At 39.1% G+C, this 20,619-nt stretch overlaps 1 protein-coding gene across 2 annotated transcripts in view; it reads left to right on the top strand.

Moving 5' to 3' along the window:
- The window catches only part of ADCY1 (adenylate cyclase 1), a 171,614-nt gene extending 159,370 nt beyond the window's left edge, over nucleotides 1-12,244 (top strand). The window contains exons 19-20 of one of the 2 annotated variants that reach the window (XM_009468132.2): nucleotides 524-648; nucleotides 1,524-12,244. In XM_009468132.2, the coding sequence (XP_009466407.2) occupies nucleotides 524-648; nucleotides 1,524-1,862 (464 nt within the window). In that variant the 3' untranslated portion in view covers nucleotides 1,863-12,244. Of the gene's footprint in view, nucleotides 1-458; nucleotides 649-1,523 lie in introns of those variants that run through there. The other variant, XM_087766221.1, reaches the window with a different exon arrangement.
- The last annotated feature ends 8,375 nt before the right edge of the window (nucleotides 12,245-20,619 follow it).

The raw sequence follows: 20,619 nt of genomic DNA, 5'->3' as shown, positions 1-20,619 counted from the left end.
CTTCTTCCAGTGGTTCCCTGATCTGAGTTGTCTAGTACTGACAACCAATGTGACATTCCTTACCCCATTCCTCGTGTCCTCCAGGCCACTATTTCTGTTCCACTTGGAAAACCTCCATTAAAAGGCTTTATATGAGCAACCACAGTGGAAGTCATAGCAAACAATTAAAGATCTTTAACAGTTTGTCCTGAATTGTTCTACAGCTAAACTCTGCACTGCCACTGCTTTTCTTCTTTTCTTAAAAAAAAAACAAAAAAACAAAAAAAGAGAATCCACAGATAAGCCAAATTTTTATGTTGTCTGTCATATTACATTTCCAATAAGATATCTCTGTGTATGTCTTTGTTTTGTTTCTAAAGCTCTTACAAATACAGAAGTCCAATTGACATTAATTTAACATATATTATGTCTTATGACCAGAAAAATTCTAAGGCACTTGTGTTAAATCTATTTTGCAGGATTCATGTTTCCCTTGGATAATATGCTGTGGTGTTTGAAACCAAAGTCATTATTTTGATTTTAGGTATTAATGTCGGGCCGGTAGTGGCTGGAGTCATTGGAGCCAGAAGACCACAGTATGATATCTGGGGGAACACTGTAAATGTTGCCAGCCGGATGGATAGTACTGGAGTGCAGGGGAAAATTCAGGTGAGTGCATTCTGAGACAATTTAGCAAACTTTACATATCTCCTGTTTTATATGTGGTTAGATTTTCAAGACCACTTAGAAAATGCAACCTCACTTGATCTTGTGGTTCTTAAGAAAAGGGCAACATTCTCCAGATGATTCAAACATCAGAGGTATAGTTGTTTTCCATTATATATGCTTCACTACTTGGAGGCAACGAAATCCTCAAATGAATAATTTCCCATCAGAAGAAACAGAGTCCTCCGCTGCATTGTACATAGTTGGAGGCAAGCCTGGGAATGCCAACACTGCATGGGCCAGTCCTTGTGCTGTAGGAATTTTGCCTGAATAAGGACTACAAGGAAAGGATCTATGTCCATTTGCATCCTGCTGCATTTTATGTAGCTTTAAAAATTCCTCGGATACTTTGGATCAGAGAAGCTACACAGACAGAGAACATTGTTGTTCTACTAGAGCTTGCTAGAAGCTATGCTGCACCTCTCAAAATCTCAATGTACTCTTGCAGTCTTTTATCCAAAATACCTGTCTAGTCTCCAGGGATCAAAAGTTCTTCTGGAGTAAATTAACGTCACTGGAACTGATCCAGCGTACAACAGTGGACAATTTGGTTACACATTTCTGTTGGATGGAGCTTAATCATCTGGCTCTGTAATTATTCAGCTCGAAACCAGTTCTGCTTCTCAGATTCCAGTTTGGTCAGTGATTTTTAAATCCTTAAGAAAATTCTAAGTGAGCCCGAGAACAGCAGTAAGTGCTAATTCATTCTGCTTATGCATATTTCATGACAGAGAAGTAAAGTGTGGAGGGGTGGGCAGTTCTAGGATTAACCTTATATGAATAGGAAAAACTAATAGTTCTTTTTTTTCTGTCTTCAGGTGACAGAAGAAGTTCAACGTATATTAAAAAGGTGCAGTTATGAATTCATGTGCAGGGGTAAAGTCAGTGTAAAGGGAAAAGGCGAAATGTTGACCTATTTCCTGGAAGGAAAGGCCGATGGAAATAATTCACAAACACGGTCTTTAAACTTAGAGCGAAAAATGTACCCTTACGGGAGAGCAAATATTCAAACAAAACTGGGCACCAGCTGCCTGTCGGTATCCTCAGCTGCTAGCTTTACTGCAAAAGCTGGGCTTGGAGCAGGTCAAGCGTCTGCCACTCACACAAATCAAACACTGCATTATCTTCCTTCTGTGCCAGCTGTGAAGGAGGCATAGAGCAAAGGAGATTTGGTTGTGCCATTTGCAGTGAACTTGGAGAGCAATGGTTGCCTGGATTTTTACCAAGAGATCAGAGGTCATAGGCCATGGCATTAACCAAGGACCACTACAACCCAACCAAAGAGAATTTGGGGACTGTGTAATGAACTCTTGGGATGGAACATATAAGGGCTAGCAATTCTGTTAGGAAAAGTCAAAACCTGATTTTCTGGAAATGAGGAATATTTTCTTGGCATTTTTAAAGGGTAAATGAAAAAAATGAGATAAACGTGCAGCAATTATTTATGTGTGTGTGTGTATATATATGTTTTAATCTATATATGCACATATACAAACAGTCCTGTGTAGACTTAATAGAGATAAACATAAAAATATGTATTTATTTACACATCCACCTGCAATGACGTAGCAAAGAGATTTCTCTTTCTGTCATAACCAGCATTGTTGGGTCTGGGATTAGCAAAGCTGCATTTAACCGTGGAGTGTGGGGCAGCTGGAGACTCTCCAGGGCTACAGCAAGAGTTAGAGAAGCTGTGCTCCCAGTGCATGAGTTAAAGCAATGAGAACAGTGTTCATTGTGCTGTCAATGGCAGATTAACGAAGGCTGGATTCAGCTCATTGCTAAATCCTATGTATGTTTTTAAATTCTCCTTGCATGCTCCAAAAACTTCCAAAAAATTCCAATTTAAACCCTAACACTAGGTTATGAAGTAGATAAACCACAGAGCTTAAAGGTTTGGCAGAAGAACAATATATATTGTTTCCATTAAAAAAAAAAAAAAGGGTAGTAATGTTCAGAAGTTGCTGCCTCTTCACAGGTCATTTGACTCTGTGCAAGACAGAGGAGCACCCTGTAAGCACAGCAATATGCTTATGCAATATAGAAACATTCCTTTATGTACAGTGCTGATTTTATTGAAGAGCAGAAGGATAGTATTATTTCAGGCTTTTAAAACAGCACAGGTCCTGTGGCTCAGTTCCAGGATTTAGCTTTACCTTTCTAAACAGCTCAAAGAATAGTCCTGTACTGGTGACAAACATGTTGTTGCTAGTTTTGTGACATTTGTATGTTTGCCAACACAGTCTTATGTCTTAACTGATTTTTAAATTTATGCCGCAGTTTTATTATATCTTGATTCTACCCAGGCTCACTCTTCAAAGCTGTACAATTATAGAAAGCTATAATTCTGAGAAACAAGCAGAGTCAAACTTTGCCCAAATGAGGAGCACACTGGTAAACATGCCAGGAGAGTGAGGCCTGCTCTTAATCTGCATAAAAGGGAACATATTTTGACTGCTTTTTCCTTTAATGCAGCCCACATCCTATTGTTCATGGTTTCATCTTGAAACGCTGATCTGGATGTGAAATGTGGAGTGCGGCTCCGTACTCAAGGTGGGGGCAGTTGGAGGTCATCCCGCTGAGTGACATGTGCTCCATGGATAGGTGCCATACTGTCCTGATGGGGATGCACACGCTAAACAGCCTCACTGTTTTCCAAAAGAGAAGCAAAACTTTATGTTGTCTAAAAACATGCAAAATTTCCTTTTAACTAACCTACCCCCTCCAAAGAAAAAAAAAAAAAAAACACAAAACAAAACAAAAAAAAACAAAAAAACAAACCCGAAAAACCCACCGAAGACTGCAGAAGTTGCCCAGATTGTACAGTAGAAAACTTGCATGTACTAGATGTCACATTTCCCTTTGGTAGGCCTATTTTATTACTGATGACAGTGGAAAGAAGATTCTGAGCAATTCTCCTGCAATCGGCATTTGCTTTGGAGCAGTCACTGTTTGTGTTAAAAGTATACGGACAAATACTGTGTCAACAGATGTAAATGGTTAAAAGAAATGCTGCAGGAGTTTCTGTTCTCCATGTAGCCATATCAGGCTGCTGTAGGACTCCAGTGGTTTTCAGCAGGGTTTTTCATTAATTTTTATGTACCCTGTCAGCTAGGTGCTTCATTACAGAGCTAGCAAAATTAGTGTTATGATTAAAGTGACTATAAAAAACTGAGAATTGCTTCCTAACTGTACTAGGTGTATGCACGCTGGCTGATCTGTGGAAAATCACTGCATTTCTTTATCTCCCTAACAGCTATCCACTTCACAGGTATTCTTCTAGAATAATTTAATTCTGGTTTTGAGGCATTCAAAGCCATTTAAATAAATACCTGTAGAGAATACAGATTTAAAAGAACAAGTATTTACATAATTAAACTGAATAAGTGGTATCCATATAAAGCACATTGCATATTTATGTTTTCTAATTGGTTTGTAAGAACTAAATCATCACACGAGTAAGCTAAATATTTAACCAAAATGGAAAGCATTATGTGCAATAGCATTAAGCACTCAGTTCCACTCACAAAGAGCCCAAGTTACACAATTTTTGAATCAGTGAATTTGGTATAATTTCACCAATAATAATAAAACATTATTTTTACATGTACTGTTACCAAAAGCATCTTCAGATCCTAGCAGTAAATCTGGTAGTACGTGAACACATAGACAAAATACAACCATTGACCTACAACCAAATACAACTGAAATACAACCAAAAGCCTACAATGAAATTATTTCGTTGTTACTTTTTCAATAGGTCCAAAATATAGGCATATTGCCATTGTTTCTTTTATCACTAAATGGACAGTGAGCAGAAACGACTTGTCCCCTGTGCTAATATTTTCAGGACTGTTCTCATTCCTAGACTCATTCCCAGCCTAGCTAGTCCTGGAGTATTTGGATTATTCATTTTAATATTTTAAAAGATTAGCAGGTGCTAGTAGAATTACTCCAAAGTTTTTCTAAGCCTGATCCTCCTCTCCAACAGTCAAATGAGGCACGTTACTTTTGTAAGAACGTTTTCCATGTTGAATGGAAAGGACCAGACAGGTGCAGTCCATCATCAGCTTCTCATTCAGCCCTTTTGCAGAAGGTCTGCGCCTCCAGAGCAGGTTGAGTGGACCAGGATGTCTTCTTGGTGCTGCAGCCGGTCCAGTGTGTGTGTGCTAGCTTACAGCATCAATGAGCATGTATTTGGAGTCAGTTTTCAGACTTCGTTCGAGTCCTACCATTAACATTTTTTGTATTTTTTTTGTGGTTGTTGTTGCTGGTTTTACTATGGGGAAAACTATATTTTTCTATGTAGTCCTGGACTGAGCAGTACAGAATCATGAAAAATGTTCAGCCAAGGCACAAATTAGTAAAAAGCTATGTGAAAATGATAGGCAAGGCAGTGTTCAGCAGCCATTCCAACAGGGAAAACTAAATGCCTGTTGAAATCATGATATAATGAAGCTGTGCTCTTGCCTTTATGCTTTCCCTCCCTATTCATATAATTTTTCCCCATTTTCCTTTTCTGTGTACTGTTGTTTTATTTTAGCTCTCGTGTGATAGCTTTAAATGACAGGTTTATTCTCTCTGCTCTTCTGTGTTCCTTGATACGTTCAGTAAGTTTAACACATGAAAAGAGGTAGTAGTAATACTTCTGATAACCCCAAAAATGCACATTTTCTGCCAAATTAGAGAAGCTTGTCATCAAATTTTTATTGGCAATTGACTGAAGATAATATGTGGCCCACTCCAATATCCCTGAAAATCATCAGAAGGATTTCCTTGGATTTCTGTGGGATTTGGGATGTGTCCACCTTAATGCATGCAGTTGCATTTCCTATCTTGCATTTATTAATTTTCTGGTTAAGCTCTGTAATTTTTGCCTGAGCCCGAGCAAGGAGTCAGTTCTGCCCCACAGTACCCAAAAGTCCCTCACGTTTAACCGAGGACAGTAACTTGTTGCATTGTGGGCAGAATAGCCTCCTGCACTTCTGTTCACTGTTTTGTGCAGCTGTTAGCTTGAAACAATTAATAGATACGAGCCCTACAACAAAGTGATGCCATTTTGGCATGTCAATTTATGTCAATAGCAAGCACAATATTTCACATCAGTTTGCACGTTTTCTCTTTCAGATAATAGTAATAATCGAAGTCTTTCATTCTTTATATAAGGAGATATATCAGAGATCTTCAGACTTCACTGTCTTGGGAGCTAATTTCAAAGTGTTCCTATGCTACCTTTATCTTTAAATGATTTTTTAATTATTATTCTCTGCTGAGATTACAAACTGGCATTCAGTTGAATTACTGGCTAGATATTTCCAAATGTTGTCCATTTGCATTGACTAGAAAGCTATTTTATCCAGCCTGTAAAATGCGTTGTTTTATGTAGCTGTTTCCTGCTGTGGCAAGTCGCACTCTAAAGTCTTCACTAAAACACACACAAATTCTCCCTTGCTTTCTCTAGGTGAGACTGAAAGCCAAAAGCTTCAGCTCGTTAGGGCTGAATCTGCATCCCTTACGTACCCACAAGGCCTACAGAAATCACTAGGAATTTAGCATGCTTAAGAAGGTCAGGAATTGAGCTTCTGTAGGCCAAGTTCTGCTTTGGGTTACAGCGATGTCTCACGTCGGTACTGAACTGAATATTTTACAACACTGTAACCGAGAGTAGGTCATGCGCCTAAATCTCTTTCACACTTTTGCCTATAATTTATCTGTAAGGCAAAAGAAAGTACTTGGGAGTCACTGTTTGAAGGGAAACAGTATATGACCTGTGCCATTTCAGTGCTTTGCGGACTCTGAACACATTAATAAGTAGTGTGAATCATTTTCATGTGTTGAATTCCTGCTTGTAGCAGAAACAAAGCATTTTCTTTACATCAGCAAGTCCAGATTCTGTATGTGTTCTGCCCAGGCAGGAGGACTATTTAGCCATAATGTTCTTTCAAGTTAGAGTTTTGTATTACAGTGAAAACCAACATTTTTTAATTTGTGATAAACCTGTATTATAATGCCTTATTTATTTTTAATCTTGTACAGTGTTACAAAACAACAGAAAACATTGGCCTTTCATGTATTATTCACTTTAAAAGGTGTATTGTACTATGAAATTTTGTAAATAGTTTTAGCTCAGACAGTTAATTGCATGTACACTTGTATAAAAAGAGGCAAAAAGGCACACTTTTAACAAATGTTAAAGATTTTTGTAAGAGACATTTTACATGTGCATGGAGATTATAAATCCGTTGGAAATGGATGTCCTTTTGCTTTTCCTTGCAATCTATTGCATGCCACTCATGCCTGACTTCAGTAAAACAAAACAAAACAGTAAGTTTTCCTAAATGTTTTTGACATATCACTTCTGGCACAGAGTTAAATCCACTAGTTGCATGTGCGTTCAGCAAAGCAAAATCAAAATGCAAACAGCAAATAAAGAAGAAAAACAATTTAATGATCGTGATCTGCCAACCTCAGTGTTCCAAGATCCATAATACAGTATATGAAAAGTGTTACCAACATCTATGCTGTCTTCATAAGGTACCTTCTGGTCATTAGAAGCAATAAACTCTACTTACTGTAATATAAAAAGCGAGCAGATATTCTAGTTCATAATGGTGTAATATCTGACATTCAGTGGGTATTCTCTGATACTGCATTTGATGTAGTATTGTCATCAAGAAGGACCAAGTGTCAAATCCATCATTGCTGTATGCAGGTGCAACACTATGGAAGGTAAAGGAGGTGAATTTGGCCCATTGACGTTACCCAGAGTATATTTCTAATGCGGTAATAAGTTATTGTATGTGAAAAGTACACAATGCAAATAGATTGTTTTCCTAGATACATACATATGTATATATATATGTATGTAGATATATCAAAATTAATTTTGTTGCCTTATTTTTCTTAGCTTTTTTGACTCATTTTCCAAATTTTCTATTGCTAAGCAGAAAGTATTTAACAGAACTATTAGGAGAAGGTTCACTGGGTTCTCTGGCTTTGAACCATCTAGGTTCTGTGCTGATGCTAGTCCTGCTCCCACTAAATCCATGCTTACAGGGATGCCTCCCTTAGGCATCACAGCCTAACTCACAGCTTGACGCCCATGTCAGTTACTGACATAGGACTAAGAAATCACTATTCAATCCTCTAGCTGATTTTTCCCATACTGCTGCTGAACAAAACTTTAAATTCTGGAGGTATTTTGCATGTGTCATTTTTAAAGTTGTCATATCTGTGTCACTACAGCTCGGGACTACTTCTCAAATTACTTATATAATTGCTGTATGATAAATGAGGAGTATTGTAGGACCATAACACTGAGGTTGGTTACAGAGGAAAACGGGTGTGGACTGTGAATACTTTCTACTATGAATTAATAAGGACTCCTTGTATTTTACAGATTTGAGCTAGTTTTATAATAGGACTTAAAATCCATTAATTTGTTTAATCAGGTGACCGTGGGGTACAGCAAGTAGTTCTGTCATCATAAGCTAAGATATAGATTCATACAACATATCCCAGTTGCCTGCATACAAGAACCACAACCTTGTACTGATGATTGGCTTCATACAGCAGTCAAGGGTTTCTAACAGTCATAAACTAAGTGGTCTCAAATTCAGTGGGTTTTACATCTCAGTGTGGCATAATTGTTGTGACTAATGACAATCTGGACCCTGCTTCTCTACCCCAACCCTGTTTATGACTGACTTTTTCCAGAACTCTGTATAGGCTTTTTTTAGCTCTTCATTCCTTTTAATCCCATCTCTTACTGAGTTTTCAGGCCCTATCTAAATCATGAATAAATATGTAAATGTAAATAAATGGGAAAAAGTACACATAAGGGGGGGCTGCCTGTTGCTTTTTAATTACTCTTCAAAATGTCACACTGCTTGGGTGGCCTGGCGTGACTTATAATCTGATCAGTGCAAGGACAAAAACAGGAAAAGAAGGAGAAAAAAAAGCACGAAGTTAGCAGGAGTACAAAATAACAAAAAGAAAAGAAGCCTGTAAGATAACAATTGCTGAAAGGAAAAGATGAAAAGCCAGTACTCCTGAAGTCAGTGGTAAAGCTCTCAGTGACATGGGACAGTTGAGTATCTGAGCTGGCAGAGTACTCAACCAGATTCCTAGTGCAACAAAAATAAGGCTTGTGTTTAACTGCACAGATCCATTTCTGAATTTTCGTGTCTGTTCACATTCACAAGAGTGTTCAAGATCTCTTGATGAACTGCTTTCAGAATTTCGGAAGGAATTATTAGAAATGGTTGGGGGTTGTCACCTTTAACGCCTATTTTCTGATCATGAGGAAGCACCTTGAAATTTGAATTAGCATTGGTTAATGTACATAGCCTATGTTCTGAAAGGACTTGGTTTTGCTTGTGCCTTACTACATGCTGGAAGATCTGCTTCTTTGTATTAGGATCCCCTTTTTATGCCTTCTGTGACATCAGACATGCATAAAACTGCATAAAATTGCAGGAACAAACAGTGTTGCATCACTGTGAAGCTTTTTTAGTACTTCCTTTCCTACTTTGGTTTACTACCAGCACAGCTATGTGGGTGCAAGGAGTGCTCCAAGTGTTTATGGAGGGAGACCATACACAGATATATGTGGGTCCAAGATAAGAACAGATTTCCTAGAAAGCTCAGCACACACAGTTCTGCAGAAAATCTGTCCACATAGTTTGGAGCTCCTTTGAAAAAAGCTGGCTGCCCTCCTCTTCAGAACAGGCTTACACAACACATTGATTAAAAACATCCAGAACACTTACCTACAGCATCTAACTGCACTGCCACGTTTGCTAGATGTAGGTTAGCCTGCTGGTGGTAAAACAGCTAACAATTCTCACGGGCAATGCTAAGGTGTGCTTTAATTACTGCCGTTGTGCACACTATCGTGTCTTACTTTCAAGTGCCTGATCTGCTGCTTTGATCCTAGATCTGTCAATGGTGGCATCAGTTATGAAAAATTTGAGCTGGCACATTGAAGTTATTTAGGTGATTTCTAATGTCTTTTACTCCTTAGTGCGCATGGGTGCAAAGGTCATCTGTTCTTAAATTTCAAATGCCATTCAAGCGATATATCAAGAATTTTCAATGAAATGTAGATGAAAATTAATTACCTGTGCCATTGCAAAATTATTTCATGATAATTACATTTTTAAATTGTTACAGTAGAAATCCTTCTTCACTTAGAATTCCTGTGCTTTTTACAGTAACTTTACTAAGGTTCAACTAAGAAAAAAAAGACGTGATCGTGTAACTTGCTCCCATTTACAAGTACAATTTTCTGCACAAATTTGGACTTAGACAAAGCAAATGGTGAGTTTCTTTTCTGCATCCAAGCAGCTGGTTATTACACAGAGGTAGCTTTGGAAAATGTTACAGAATACAGTAAGAATGAAAGTAATGCTTTCAGAGTTACTGGTCCAAAAACCAGAGTCCAAGATCAGTTACCACTTCTAGCATAATTTAACCCAACAGAGAGAACTCTAGAGCAGTGATATTATTTTCAGTGAAATTCTGACAGGAGTTAAAAACCTCTTTTTGGAGGTTCTTTTTCTACTTGTGTGTAGATTTGTCAGTGTGCAAATCATCAGTTTGTATACAGAATGTGGATAATGGTGCAAAACAGTAGTAATACCCACATTTCACAGTTTCAAGCAGATTCAGCCAAATTTGACCCATCTTTTAAAATCCCTGCCACTGAAACTCGTGCTGCAACTCACATCTGTCTGGATTTTATCCTGCTAATTAGTCCTTGTACTTTCTGCTGTCAGGAGGTTAATTTTTGCCCTTCTGGTATATGTCCATAGGTTCTGCTTGGAAATGAGATGCCATTCCTTCTTTTTATAATGAAATGTTCAGCAGCATAGGGCAGGAAGCAAAAAAACCACATGAAGCCTGTGTTCTACAATCAAAATTGGTCTGCCTACACATGATGGCACAGTGTCCATTGTAGGCTAACCCATAATTTTAAGCATCCTAGAAATATTTAAATGTAATAAACACCATAGCACTAAGAGGAAAAGGAGCTAAGCATGCCTGCCTGCCTCTTAACACCACATAGTTCTTCTTTGGATGTAAAAATGTGACCTGCAGCTCTTAAAACATTGCTTCTTAAGAAACTGGTGCCCCTGCTGCCCTTAACTTGCCGTCAGTTGTTCAGTGCCATCACATTTTTGTTGCAGGCCGTTACGGTCCACTCAGGCCTACTTACCAACTCCCTCCATAGGTCGTCCATCACATGGTTTTCAAACATCTTCTTTTTCAAAAAGACAATATATTTTCAAAAATCAGATTTTTCATGTAATAGATGTTTAGGGGAAAAGAAATAGCTTTGACATAATCTGGTTAGGAAGCAGTACATGTGACAGCAAACCTGAAAGGATGAATAAATGTACCCTGTGGTGGGAGTGCAGGCACCAGCAGCTGGCAGCAAGCTGGGCAGTGAGGCTTAACCCTGCCAGCTGCGGGCAGAGCAGCGTCTCTGCTCGTGCCCCCAAAGAAGAGGCACAGATAAGCAAGAGTGGGGCAGCCTAATTTGTGTTCCCTAGCAGTTCAGTAAAATACATGCAAACCCATTTCAAGGGCAGTCATGTCATCTGTGTCTGGATGCTACTCTTTACTAAAAAATAAGAGCAAGGAAAGATACAGTCTTGGGGTTTTATAAGGCTGGTTGAATTCAAGTATTCAGTAAGAAGACCGTGCAAGAGGAATCTTATCAGCTGCTTAACCTGCAGATTTTTGCAGCAAATTCTGCATTGCTGCCGAACTAACTTGAATATTCCGCTTAGACTTTGAAAAAAAAAATTATTTGCATCCAGTAGAGACATTTCCTTCCTCAAAGGGCAAACCAAATGTATTCTTCTCTCTATTTAATTGGCATACAAGTTTTCAGAAGATCTTTTAGTCTCATTTACAGCCCAGTAAAGTTAATGGAAATATTACCTTCAATGATTGTTGAATTGTTAGATCAGGCCTTATTCTAAGGTCCGTTCATCTCCCACTGATGTCAAATGGGGTGTTGTCAGTGACTTCAAAGGGACCAGGAGGAGGACTACTGTATCACAATAGAAACATCTACATAGGTAAATAAAATTAATAGTCCTAACTTTAAGGAATTAACTAGTAAGTCAAGATGTCATTTTTCCAACTGTTGTAGCCCACTGAACCTATAAATAATTTTTATATCTATATAGGTATACATTATATATATATGTATGTATATACATAGTACAATACAATAACTTAACACTGGGTAACTTCTAATGATAGATTTGCATTAATAATACGGGTCTATTTTTATGTAAATAGAATATTGTAGAGTATCTTCCAGTCTTTTTCAGGATTGTTAAATTGAGAAGAGCAATTGAATATTTGTCCTATTTTTATGTTGAAAAGTGAATGGACTGAAATGTTAAATGTGAATGTAAATTTCTATTGCAACTTTTATACTGAGTGTTTGCACTATTATAATTTCTGGAATCTAATTAAAAATAAAGGAAAAAATTTGCTTGAATAAACAGCTGTTTGGGATTGTCGTTTTGTTTTTGTTTGTTTTGTTTTGTTTTTTTAAATCAAGTTGCATTCATTATTCTATACTAAGCTGCCTTTCAGAGGGTCCAACTACAGCTTCTCAGTTTTCAGGCTAAGAACACGCATCTAGAAATCCTGCAATTTTACTTTCACAATTGCTTTGAACTAAAGAACCTTATGGGAACAATTCAGCTTCCTTGTGAGTCTTGTTGACTTTCTGCATTGACCACAGTGGAAGCCAGCTTGGGCCAAGTGCTCCGTCCATTGTGCAAGCAGGGGAAAGTAAACATGTGCAAATACTGGCAAAATACTGGTCACATAGACCAGATGATGGGGTGGGGAAGCTCATCTCTCCCTTTCCACAATCCAGAAATAATTGGCCAGCTTGGGCCAAGTGTAGATTGTGTAGGCAGTTTCTATTGTACAAGATACAGAACAAACGTAATTGCATAGGTTAACTTAAAATTGATTTGAAAACTGATAAAGATATATCAGGTAACATGTCTTTCAAGAGACTCTGTAAGCTTGGGCACAGTACCAAAGTAATTTGATTGTACCGCTTCCAAATCACAGCAGACTCCCATCTGGCCAGCTCCGAGCAAAAGCAGAGGCACTCAGGTCTGTCAGGCTTGTCCATGCAGATATGCCCTGAGATAACTTGGAAATGCAGAGTCCCTTGTGATGGAAAACAGCCTGGGCTCAGATGCAAGGGTTTTTATTCCAAATGCTAGACTAAGGCTCCCCAGCTGTTTCTCTTGCAGGTTAGAGAGCACAGTGTGAATTGTACAGAATTATTGTGATGACAGTGAGTGTGATGGAACTGTTCTTGGTTTGCCCTTACACCAGCAAGAAGAAGTGTTTGGCACCTTATGTAGCCATTTTTTGTTTTCTCCTTCCTCTCTGAAAAACAGCATCCTAGATCTTCATAAGTGTCAATCAGAATAACTCCGTGAAAGTCAAAAGGACATAAATAAACTGAAAATCTGGCCTTCATCTTTCATTGGACCTATTCTGCCACATTGGTATTTTAAATCTTTCTCTTAATAATAAAATGTGCAACCCGCCTGTGTTGTTTTGGGGGATTTTATGTACATAAATACACACAGAGCTATATATACTTGTATATAAGATATGTACATACACACGCCTATGTTAATGAGATAGTGTACGTTCTGGATTAATGACCCAGGTCAAGTACTTGGAAACATTTTTCTGCCATGCCCCATTACACGGCTGAATCACTTCAGAGACATAATCACACAGTGTGAGAATTCATTTTGCTTAAAGAATGAGGTAGTATCAGCGGTGGGTTGCTTATATCCGCTGGTAACATTTTTGGACAAGAACACCAGTTCCAGTCCTGGGTGGTGAAATTCAGGGACTGCATTTCTATAGCATAAACCACCCAGGACTGGAACTGGTGTTCTTGCCCAAAAATGTTACCAGAGGATATTGTTAATTTGAAATAGGGGGAAGGGAAGAACGGAAAATGAGAACATTGTGTACATCATCCAGGCATTATTGGTGTATTGCCATCATATCTATGTCAAAGCCTTCCAGTTTTGCAGCCATTCCCTAGGGCAGTGGGTCACCTAATGCACTGTTCCTGCTGGCGGAACATGATGTTCAATGGAAGGAAACAATTATACAGGTACCAGTCATGGACCATATTCTCATTTGGGCTGTTCTGATGGAAAAAAAACATAGCAGGAAAGTGAGCCATGTTGTTGAAATTGTCTGTGACAATTCTGGCTCTCACTAAATGCACTAAACTATGGAGAGAGCATTTGAGGATGGGGATCTTGAGGTATAGCCAGGCTACTTAGGAGTCCTGATCTGATCCTAAACATCCAGTCCTGTGCAGACTATTTCTGCTATCAATTGCAGCAGTAGTTTGTGTAGGTTTTCAGGCTCAAGGCTCAGAGAATAGAAACTGGTTTTTAATATTACATTAATATGAACCTCCCAGGCTTATACTGTTTCTATACTTATAACCAGACACTGGTCCACTATTATTAGATTTAGCCACAGTGAGCTAGCAATGAAGAAGTAGAAGGGGCTAGTGATGAAGAAATAGTCATGATTATCACGAATGTTTACCTTTCAATTTACTAGGCATAGTCTGAAGTTGCCAATGAGGGCTTTCATAGAGACAATGTAACATATCAATTACACCACAGATGAAGCAGATGAGCTTCCCTATTGCAAATGCCCTGCTTCGCTAAATCAGTGGGATTCCGATGACTTCATTAGCATTCCCTCATCTCAGACCACCTGGGGATTTGTCTGTGTGATTCTAATACAGCAAGAAAGAGCCATTGATATTCATCTGGCCTGACCTCCTGCACAGGACTACACTCAGTCTGGCCTCGCTACTGCACTGCACAAACACAGCATTTTTTGTTTATTATTAGATGTAATAAAGTAAAGCCAATCCATCATTTTCTGGTCACTGAGAGATTTGAAGTTAGACATTTGTTTGGCATTGGCCAAACTGTGCTCATACTGTTGCCAAAGGTCATGAAAGCACCACCGACTGTTTTCGCCCAAACTCTATAGTTACTTTGTATGTTTATTGAACTTTGGCAATAATATGTGCTCCTCAGCAGCACTGCCAACATAATTAGAAAGGAGCAGTCATATCAGAAAACACACAGCAAGTTACTGAGGAAAGGTCCCAGTTGAATATTAACTCAGTTTGACTTCTGGGGTGTAGAAACACGTAGAAAGTGTATAGGACACTGTCTAGTGAATAAACAACATGCAGCTAGAACACATTGTGGCACTCCGGTAAGACTGAAGTGGATAAGCATATAATGAAGAGGAGTCATTGACGTAATTACAAAGGCAGGTGGTGGCATATTGATTTTATCAAGGTCAATGACCTGTGCTGCTATTAAAGTGTACCTAGTTTCTTACTACTAAGGTAATTAGACTTTTTGAAGTCGAATATTGATCCACCAGACCTTTGGCTAAAAAAGATACTTTCCTCAATTTGGCATTCCCCGCAATGGTTTTAGAGTGGCTACTTGTATATTATAACCTTGTTTAACAAGAGAGGCAACAATTTTTAATGCCTTAAGGTTTTATAATTGATCTTAAGATAGTAGCATCTTTAAATATGTACAGCCTAATCCTCCTCTCACAAAGACACCAAGGACTGCATCTGAGGGCAGAGCTGGTCCATGCTGAGGGAGGATGTGGCACTGAACTTGTCCAAAAGGGATAAAGGTGTGTTCCTTAAGGCTTTTGTTTACTCAGTCCTAATATTATATTAAAGCAGAAAAAAATCTGGCTGTCAGAATACTACTTTCAATTCCCTGCAATTGGTGGACCTAGGTGAAAATTTTATAACATCAATATCTAAATTAAAAACATTTAAATATATTTGCAATGGCTCAGAGACAAAGAGCCAAGTCTCATTGTTCCTCAGACTGAAATGAATCATATGTGAGGTGATTTAGACATTTAGACATTGACTTTCTGAGCAGCTGTGAAACCCAAGATTGTGGTTTTGAATGCGCAAAATCAGATTTGTTGTCCAGCTGGACAGATCCAGTCATAGCAGAGGTACACTACTCAAAATCTGTAGAAATATATAACATGAAGCACGTCATGACTGTATTGCTAGTACAGAGCCATTTTTTTCTGATACGTTATGAAACCCCCAAACCATCTGTCCAGGATTCTCTAAAGCCTTCCTCTCAGGCTGCTTATGAGATGCTCCTATAACACGAAGTTGGAGCGGGAATTATACCACACTTAGGTCAGTTCCTGGACACTGTAAGCAGATATTGACCTTGCCTCTGGCCAGAAAAAAGGTCATTGCCACACTGAAAAATGGGATATTCCAACAGTTGCAAAGGTACCACTTCCACACTACTGCCATAAATAATGCCATGTTTTTCTCCAGTGGTCATAACATCATAATTCAGCAGAATTCTACCGACTATAAGGAAAGTCTTCCAAAAGGTGAAAACTTGAAAGTTGCTGGGGAGCAAGTTCATAAATGTACATAAGTGCTTTTCAGGCACTGAAAAGCTTGTTTAACAGACCACAAAGGATTCATGTAGCCCTTGGTTTCAGCGAAGGTTTCAGCAAAGGTTTTGCTGGTGAAAGACCTGGAAGACATGTCCTCTGAGGAGCAGCTGAAGACACTGGGTTTGTCTAGTTTGGAGAGAAGGGGGCTGAGGGGTGACCTCATGGCTCTCTACAGCTTCCTGAGGAGGGGAAGTGGAGAGGGAGGTGCTGAGCTCTTCTCCCTGGTACCCAGTGCCAGCACATTGTGTGGCAATGGCTCAAAGCTGCACCCATCAGAGGAGGTTCGGACTTGACCTGAGGAAACATTTCTTTCCCGAGAGGGTGGTCAAACCCTGGAACAGGCTTCCTGGAGAGGTCATCAATGCCCTGTGCCTGTCAGTGTTTAAGAGGCATTTGGAAAATGACCTTAATACCATGCTTTAACTTTTGGTCAGCCCTGAAGCATTCAGGCAATTGGACTCAATGACCATTGTAGGTCCCTTCCAACTGAAAAAAATATTCTATGCTATTCTATTCTAAAGTGTCTTCAAAACACATGTAAAATGACTATCATGAATCTCAGGATTTTCAGTAGTGCCTAGGCATGTAATTCCTACTGAAATAAGTGGAAATAAAGTGCTAAGGTGCTTTTGAAAAGTCCCACCCGGTTCCTCTGTGCAGCTTTATGTATGTAAAGAGGCTAAGCCCACAAGGAGCACTGAACTGTTTCCATTTCAATATCTGTGGCTGCTCAAGGAGCTTATGATTCACTGGGACAGAGTCTCTGCTCTTTTTGCACGCCCCACTGTATCATAATGCTGGAAAGACCAAGGGAGGCACTACACCTGCAGAGGTTAGTTCATGATGAGGTTCCCTGCTGGTTTCAGCCTTCATGTCAACAAATGGGATGTTCTACTCCTATTTTTACTGAGGAGTTCAGCCTGATCAGCAGTCTTAGAGCACTCCTGTTTGACTTGTCTATACACAAAACTCAGATACAGGAAGAGTAGGTTATGGAAATTTGAATCAGATTTGCATTTTAATGGGGTTTCATCCATAAACAACTCATAAGCTGGGCCTAAGTCTTCTAAATCATTTAGGAAATACAGTTTAATTTCCTTTTTTATTTTTTGCTTTGTTTTGCCCATTTCTTTAATCTTTCTTTTCATTTATTCTTTCTACATGGCTCTAAATATAGGAAAGCATTTTCATCTTTGTGCCCCTCTCTTGATTTCTTCTTCTTCTTTTTACCCTCCTTTTACTCCCCACTACCATTTGTATTCTCCTTCTGGCTCTTTCTTCCAATTCTCCAAATGGTCATCCCACCATTAGTTGTCAGAGTAGAGTGCTGAGTTCCACTTACCAGGTCCTACTGCCTATTATGTACTTCTTTGTGGAATCACCCTTTGCAACAAAAAACATCAGACTAGGTGCAAGAGCAGGGAGAAGGCCTGATACTGTTCTGCTCAGGAAAGACTGCATGTAGCTCCTACCTGCTTGGACACTTTTGCAAGATTTTTGACTTCACAAAATAGAATTATATATCCAATTCAATATAATATATTAGGGAAGCATATGAGCTAAGGGCTGGTTCAGCATCCAAGTTCCCTTCAGGTAAACTGTTTGGTGACATCATCAGAGTGGGAAATGAAGAAATGAATAGAGCAGCAACTGAAGAAGCGCAGTCTCTCAAATTAGACCAGAACACCAAGGGAAAAAGGTATCCTTTTATGTCCCTGTATGTATGTCATTCCTTGGTAAAATGAAAAATAATTCCAATTTTGTCCTCTTCCAGATGAGGTCTCCTCAAACTCCCATGTCTCTGAAGTGAATTCGTACATTTGAACTGGAATGAAAGGGCTGAAATTTGAACAAAACACTGTGCTGTTTTTGTTTTCCCCACTTTTGTTGGTTTTGGAAGCAAAAATGTTAAGAATTAATGTTTCACACAAGGGAATGCAGTAAAAATATTTAAATCATTTCCTATGTGGGTTTTGTATTTTTGGAACAAATTTAGAAAGGGAGATGAAGTTATCTCCTAAAATGAGATCAATGAAAGAATCTTTCAAGCCATAAAGCAGTGGGAGGTTTGATACAATATATATGGAGGTGCATACTAATATTGCTAGAATTGTGTGCCATCTTGCATCACACAGCAAAAGAGAGGAAGGTGTGTAAACATAGACCAAACAGCTGGATCCAGCCTTATGGAGTTATTGGTCCAAAATATCAGGTAGACAATGCTGAGGAGGAAGATGGTCATACCAAGGAATGTAATTTTAGTGAAGGAATGGTTCATAACGAATAGGTGTGAGTGCAGGACACAGTGTGTGTCATTCCTTGAAAGATGCAAGAAGCCTTCAAGGTGGCACTCATGCCAGAACTTGGGTGTTTCATGTCCAGGCTACAGATACACCAAGGCCAAGGTAATGTCATCACTGCAGCTGGTCTACCGAGCTCTACATGCTTACATTAATTTTGGACTCTTTTCTGTCTGATCTCTGCATAGCTATGTCCTCCCTATTCTCTATAACATCCTGCCACCACTTCATAAAAAGCTAAATCTGCAGGACATAAGAGAAACCATGGCTAACAGTGAGAACAACTTGCAAATCTAATTTATATCTTGAGAACATTTGGCAAGGAACTAGAGGAAATGGCAAGTAATGGCTTTGCAGGAAAGGGGAAGGTTATTTTCTAAGAGGTTTGTAGGAAAAGATCATGGAAGGTAGGCATAAAGATGATGCAGCTACAGACAGCACTGGTGGACTGTGAGATGCCACAAAAAGAATACACTAGAAAGTGAAGGCAAGCATGGCGAGGAGGGCAAAGCACAAGTTGGAAGCCAAGAGTTTTTGAAGGGGTCCAGTGAAATGATGTCAGTTTTGCTCAGACCCACCAAAAAGCTTCTCGTGCAGGTTCAGGCTGCGCAGTGTTGTTTGCATCACTGCCTCACTGGGAGAAGCGATATTATGTCCCACTGACACAGCAGGACAGTGCAAACATTGCAACACTATGTCAAGACATCACTCTCCGCTCTGTGCTATATAAAGAACTGGCTTGCCGAGCTCTGCAAGGTACAGTATGGCTGACCTGGTGGGTTTGCTCACCGAGCCACAAGGCCACTAGTTTGAAAACTAACTACTAATATTCAAAATGAGGTAAGGGTTGGTCTAGCCTCTTCTATGTTTATAAAGGACTGAGAACTTTTTTTTTTTTCTTGCCTAGCCACAAATATCTCAAAATAGTTTTTGTTTAGTTTTCAAAATATTCCTGTAGGAACCTCTCCTGGGAGTTTAGGAAATAAATAGCTTATCCTGGACAGACTATTTATTTCCAGGATGTTTACTCGTGCAATCCATGTGATTGTAAAGTGCCTCCATTTCTCAAGCTCTCTTTCAGTTCCTTAGGGGCACATAATTTAAACCTAGCAACTTTCCCCATATACTGACAGACTGTTATTCCTAAATATTGAACTGGTAGCTCCAATTCTCTATTCATAGTGCAATTATTAATGCAGAAAGAGAGGGTGGTTTATGATTAGGTTTGAAATGCCCAGACTCCCTGGAACCACAAGTTCAAATCCCAGCAAGATCAGCCCTTCGCCCCCCTGTCTGTGCTAGATGCACTCTATAACCTCAGGTCACCCGCATAAAGCCCTGAAATTAGGTCTGTCTGATCAGCTTAGATTTTAAAGGTCCACAGGTCATGCTTTGTCAAAAGGGGCTACCCCAATATTTGTGCACATGCTCCCGCATGCCTGTGCTTGCTCTACAATGTGGTAATAGCAGCTGTTTACTGCCACCCACCACAGAGCTGACTTGCAATTCAGCAGGGCTGATGCAGTTCAGCTGCTTTTCTCTGTTGACAAAAATTATGGTCCTCCACCTGAACCATACCATTTCAAACCAATGTAATTCTCATCTAAGAGCTGATATTTTGAAACCCTTGCTTCAACATAAAATGCTAGCATTTCCACAGTTGTTAGCTGCAAACACCATGAAATTCAGACTGCCGTAAAATAATCTTCAGTTTATTCTCACTACCTATTTTCCTAAAAGAAGAGCTTTTTCAGAGCAGATTTGACATTTGTTTTCTCATTTATATTTTGGGCAAGAGAAGCAGTGAGAAAGTAAAATCAGGGTGGGAACAGATATACTCCACCAACATACGGAACAGATATACTCCACCAACATACATATACCCACCAACATACATCCATCTTGTGACAGATCCTCAACATACCTTAAGCAGCCATGTGAAGCCAATTAACCACTAGATGTATTTTTGTGATTGAAATAGGCAGTAAGCAGCAGAGACTAAACAGCAATAAACATAGCACATAGATAAGCTGGC

The sequence above is a fragment of the Nipponia nippon genome, unplaced genomic scaffold, assembly GCF_047370975.1.
Source record: "Nipponia nippon isolate SJK-2023a ecotype South Korea unplaced genomic scaffold, ASM4737097v1 scaffold_1, whole genome shotgun sequence".
Classification (NCBI taxonomy): Eukaryota; Metazoa; Chordata; class Aves; order Pelecaniformes; family Threskiornithidae; genus Nipponia; species Nipponia nippon.
Note: the sequence above shows the minus strand (reverse complement) of the source record. Positions and strands in the feature narration are given on the sequence as shown.